This window comes from Alligator sinensis, unplaced genomic scaffold (assembly GCF_000455745.1).
Source record: "Alligator sinensis unplaced genomic scaffold, ASM45574v1 scaffold1905_1, whole genome shotgun sequence".
Lineage (NCBI taxonomy): Eukaryota > Metazoa > Chordata > Crocodylia > Alligatoridae > Alligator > Alligator sinensis.
The window spans coordinates 100369-105602 of NW_005843303.1; the positions used below are offsets into that span (position 1 = coordinate 100369).

The 5234-nt window shown below is 69.0% G+C and overlaps 1 protein-coding gene across 1 annotated transcript in view; it reads left to right on the forward strand.

The window, feature by feature from the left end:
- SLC52A2 (solute carrier family 52 member 2) overlaps nt 1–2156 on the forward strand; it is a 19777-nt gene extending 17621 nt beyond the window's left edge. The window contains exons 4-6 of the mRNA XM_006038286.2: nt 1–393; nt 790–913; nt 1308–2156. The exon at nt 1–393 is cut by the window's left edge and continues 445 nt beyond it. Coding sequence (XP_006038348.1) covers nt 1–393; nt 790–913; nt 1308–1520 — 730 coding nt within the window. The 3' untranslated portion in view covers nt 1521–2156. The remainder of the gene's footprint in view (nt 394–789; nt 914–1307) is intronic.
- The last annotated feature ends 3078 nt before the right edge of the window (nt 2157–5234 follow it).

Below are 5234 nucleotides of genomic sequence, written 5' to 3' on the forward strand. Positions count from 1 at the left end.
CTTCTCGGCCACCACCTACTTCTGGCTGCTCTTCGCCATGCTGGCTGTCTCGGCCCTCGCCTTCCTGGGGCTGAGGCCGGCCATGCCCAAGAGCCCCTCCAAGGACAGCGTGGGCACGGAGGAGTCCTTCCCGCTTCAGGACGGCACCCCCAGCCCAGCCAGCACCCCCGCGGTACCAGCACCCACCACCCTGGCACCCTCCTTTTGGAGCAGGCGCACCATCTACCTGCTGGGGCTGCTGGGGCTGTCCAACGCGCTGACCAACGGCGTGCTGCCCTCGGTGCAGAGCTACTCCTGCCTGCCCTACGGCAGCCTGGCCTACCACCTGGCCGTCGTGCTCAGCAACATCGCCAACCCCGTCGCCTGCTTCCTGGCCATGTTCGTGCTGTGCAGGTGAGTGCGGGCAGCTCCCCCGCCCCACCTCCGCAGGGCAGAGGTGTCGGGGCTGGTGCCCCACCGTTAATGGTCAAAGACCCGTGTCCTGGTTTCGCGAGAGCTAGTTCCTGTCCTGCGTACCGGCCAGGTGGCTGGGTGGAGGGAACCCCTCTTGAATGGTCCCAGCCCCCCATGAGGTCCACGGGCCCGTTCAAACAGTGTACCTTGCACTTGGGCAGGGCATGCTAGGCGCAGACACGGGACAAGTCGAGATCCTGGGCTGCTAACCCAGGGCAAGTGACTGCCCTTGGAGCGTGTGGGCACGGACTTGGCCCACCCTGGACTCTGTTCCCGACCTCTGGGCCCGGGCGGAGCTCGCCGGCAGCATTGTGACCCTGTCCTCTCTGCCCACAGGTCGGCGGTGGGCTTGGGCGTCATCTCCGCGCTGGGAGGTGTGTTCGGAGCCTACCTGATGGTGCTGGCAGCTCTGAGCCCTTGCCCTCCGCTGGTGGGGAGCGCCGCAGGGGTTGTCCTCGTGGTGAGTACCAGGGGCTGCCAGCTCTCCTGGTGCCATGGGGCATCTGCTGGGGAGGGGGTGTCTGCCCCTGCCACCTCTCCTGGGTACCACCCGCCTGGCTCTAAACGGCAGGGACTTCTCCTGGGGTAGTGGGGCCGGCCCCTGCTCCTGGCTGCACTGAGGTTGTCTCCTGCGGCCAGGTTGGGCATCACGAGCACGCTGTCAGCACCCCCGTTTCCAGCTGTGGGGCCAGGCCCAGGCTCCAGCCCCTAGAAGGTGGATCTACGGGAGCTGCTGGCTCTGGTTCTCTGTCCCAAGTCTGCTCTGAGCTGGGCCAAGTCCCCAGTCCCCCCCCCACCCCCGAGGAAGCCCCAGCTCGCAGGCAGGGGCTGAAGCAGCCTCTCCCCGCAGGCAGGTGCTGTCGTGGATCCTGTTCCTGGGCCTCTTCTCGTACGTGAAGGTGGTGATCGGCAGCCTGCTGCACGAGGTGGGGCACGCCGAGCTGCTCTGGTGCGGCGCCGTCATCCAGGCCGGCTCCCTGGTGGGCGCCTTGGCCATGTTCCCCCTCGTCAGCATCTACCGCCTCTTCCACAGCGGGCAGGACTGTGTGGACAACTGCGGGCCTTGAGTCCCGCCGGGCCCAGCCCCCCGCCTGCCCGCCCAGCGGACCTTGGGGTGCTGCGTCGTCCCCTGCATTGGCCAGTAGTGGATGCTTTAGAGGATAGCCTGTGGCTTCGCTGGGGGGGGCTGGCCCCCTCCTGCTGGGCAGACTGGGGCATGTAGGCCAGTAACGTGCAGGGCAGGCCTGGCCGGGGGGAGCAGTGAAGTGGGGTGCACTCGCTGCTGGGCTGGCCACTGTCTGGGCCGGGAGCCAGCTGTGTGGGACCCCCCTCCTCTACTGCCACTACCACCTAGAGCCCACGTCTCCCCCTGCCGTGCGCTGGAGCCCGATGCTCCCAACTTGCGTTAGCCCCTGGGGAAAGGGGCCAGTGCAGCCGGAGTCCTTGGGTTTATGCCCCTGTCCTGAGGGAGGGGAAGGGGTAGCAACCCAATCGCTGCCCCATCCCCGCCATGCGCCCTGGCTGGGCAGGCAGTGAGCCCTGCCGGGGGGGCCTGGATGCCCCTGGCACAGAAGGGGTCTCGGCTCAGGACACGTGCTATGGTACCAAAGATGCCTGCCCCCGGCTGCCTTGCGTGGCCCCTCTCTGCCCCACTGCCGTCTGTAGGCACGCGGCTGGGCCGGGAATAAAGCCTCATCTCGTGACCGCTGTCGATTCCTTGCAGGCGCCGCTGGACGGGGAAGGAGCTGTCTTGAGGTGGGGAGAGGGCTGAGGCTGGGGATGGGGGGCAGCCCCTTGGCTACCTCCAGCCGGGCACGGCTCCAAGCAGGGCTGTGGGGAGAGGGCAGGGGCCGGGTCAGCCAGGCCAGGCCCCGTGGGCCGCGTCTGCTCCCGACATCCGTACCCAGGTGGGGCAGGGGGGCAACTCCAGCTGGCGTCGCAGGCAGCGCCTGCCCCCCAAGCTGGAAGGTGGCCCGGCCCCCGCCATGCAGGCACACCTCCCTCCTGGGCCCCGTCCAGCCCCCGGGCCCGCAGGCAGCGTCACAGCCCGGCTGCATGACTCTCCCAGCACAGACCCGCCTTTGTGCCCCGTGCTGGGGCCCGGCAGCAAGGGGGGGGTTCACCCGGGAGCGAGACCGATCGTCGGGGCCTGACCCCCTGCGCAGCATGTGATGGGCGCGGGGCTGCACGGCTCCCCCAGCGCCCGGGGAGCAGCTCCGGTGCCTCTGATGCGCAGCCCCGAGCGCAGCCGGGGGACAGGCTTCCAGGACACATGCAGCCTCCCCGGGAGGTAGCGGGGCAGCCGTGTGCCCAGGCCCAGGGCAGACTGAAGCCACACGGGGCAGGAGCACACGTGTGTGTCAGGGGCAGAGACAGCAGCCCTGGCGCCTGCCCTGGAGGGGGAGGCTGGGGACTGTCGTTGCCCTGGGGGTGAACTGGCCCTGGCTCCGGGTCTGGGCAGACCCAGGGGCGTGTGCAGCCGTGTGCTACCTGGATGCCCCAGGGATGGGCATGCGGCCTTGGCCCGGTCCCCTCCATCCTCGTGGCACTGGCCGTGGGGTTTTGTAACTGGCCTCTTGGCACCTGAGAAGGGCTCAAGGGGCAAATGCAGCCTCCTGCCCTGGCTGGGGGCAGTGAGGGCTCAGCCAGGAGCCTGGTGGAGGGCAGGGCAGGACAGCCACCTGCGAGGGGCAGCAGCCAGGGAGGCCTGCTCCGGCCCTGCTGCAGGAGCCCCGTCTACGCTAGGGTGTACCGCATCTGCCTGGGGCAGGGGTACTGCTCACGGCCCCTGGTCCCGGAGGGGCTTGTCTGGGGGGTCCTGGGCCCGCAGCAAGGCGGCTCTGTCCCCCCAGCAGGGAAGCCCCAGCTCTGGCGGCGCTGGGCTTACTTTGCAGTTAGGCCCTGGGCTACAGCGGCCGCACCCCCCCTCTCAGCGCCACGGCCCCTCTGCCCGTGCCTCCCACGTGGCCGCGGTCCCGTCACGGGTCATCAGTGGAGGCGTGAAGCCTCCGGCCCGTGCCAGGGGCTGACAGCTCGGTCATGTGGGGCCCGCCCTGCGCTATGGGTGAACCCCGGCGCCTCCCCGGGCAGCAGGGAGTCTGTGCCAGCCCTGGGCCAGGGCAGGAGGCAGCTGCGAGGTAGGATGGGTGCCTGGTCCCCGGCATGGCTGCCCAGGGCAGAGGGGCTCCTGGCACGTTGGGGGCAATGGGGAGCGGGTGGGATGGGCTCAAGGGGAGTCGGGGGCAGGGGGTGCCTCGAGCTCGGTGCTGTGCAAGGCGGGGGAGCATCCACCGGCAGAGCCTGGCCTGGCTGAGAAGGGGCTCAGCTGCGGTCTTTGCTCCTATGGGGTCTGCGTGGATGGAGAGCCGGCCCGGCAGGGGCAGATCCAGGCTCCAGGGCTGGGACCGGGGACCAGCCCCCTCCACTGGAGCTGGGGGGACAGGACCAGGCAAGGAGCTTGTGAGCCCGGGGGCCCCGACCCTGGACCACCAGGCCTGGGGCACCAGGAGGCTTTGCCCTGCAGCCCGGAGGGATGGAGGGGTGCCAGGGCAGGGCAGGGGGCGAGAGCTGGCGCTGGGGCAGGGCAGGATTTTCAGCCATCCGGCTCCTTTGCACCAGTCTGGCTCAGCCCCACTGCTGCTTCCTGCTGGCCGCCTGCGCCTGCGTTGTCCTGGGACCTCCCACCCCCTGGGACCTCCGACCCCCCCAGGGCCCTGCTCCCAGCTCCTTATCAGCGCCACCCGCTGCCTGGGCCTTGATGCAATCCCCTTTGAAGGCGCCGGCTCCCCCCTGCCCCGGGCGGGGCTGGCCCAGAGCCAGGCAGGCTCCCCTCCGCCGGGCTTGAGCTGCAGGGCTGATGCGGCCACCTCTGGGGTGCAACACGAGGCCCAGCAGTGCAGGCCTGGGGGGCAGGTGTCTTCAGCCCAAGTGTGGAGAGGTACGGGGCCTGGCGCCGGGTGGGAACGGGCCGGGGGCGCAGAGCCCCAGGTTGGAGGTGCCCTGCAGCCCGGGGTAGTGGGTGGGGAGGCCGGAGCCGTCGCCTCTGAGCCAGGCCTGGACTTTGCCCTCCCCTCCCCACCCGGAGCAGGAGCCAGGGACTAACATGGCCCCCGGCACGCGTGGCTGCCTGTGCATGTGGGCGTGGGTGGGCGCGTGTATCTGCACACCCATGTGAGCGTGCCTGTGTGCATGTGTATAGGTGATGGCACGTGTGAGCCTGTGCCTGTACACGTGCACTCACGAGTGTGTCCGCACACACATGTATGAGTGCACATGCCTACATATATGTATGTGTGCGTATCTGTGTGCACGTGAGCACTTCTATGTGCATGCACATATATGCATGAGTGCATACGTGTATGTTTGAGCCTACGTATGTGCACGCACATGGGAGTGCACGTGTGCATATGTGTGTGCACACGTGGACATATGGGGGTGTGTGCGTGTGTCCATCTGCATGCATGACCGCATGTGTGAGCATGTGTTTGCACAAGTGCATGTATGCAATGCATGTGCACACAAGTGGTAGGCCAGGCAGCCACGCTGTGGCAGGGACGTCCCATCCCGGGGCGGCCGGGCCAGGAGTCGCCCCTCCGTCTGCTCCCGGCCGCTGCGTGCCAGGCCAGGCCGCGCCAGCACCGACCTCCTTCTGCTCCCACAGGCGCGGGGCGTGGGGATGGCGCTGGCCGTGCACCTGCTGTCCTGCCTGCTGGGCACGGGCTCGTGGGTGGCCATCAACGGGCTCTGGGTGGAGCTGCCGCTCATCGTGCCCGAGGCGCCCG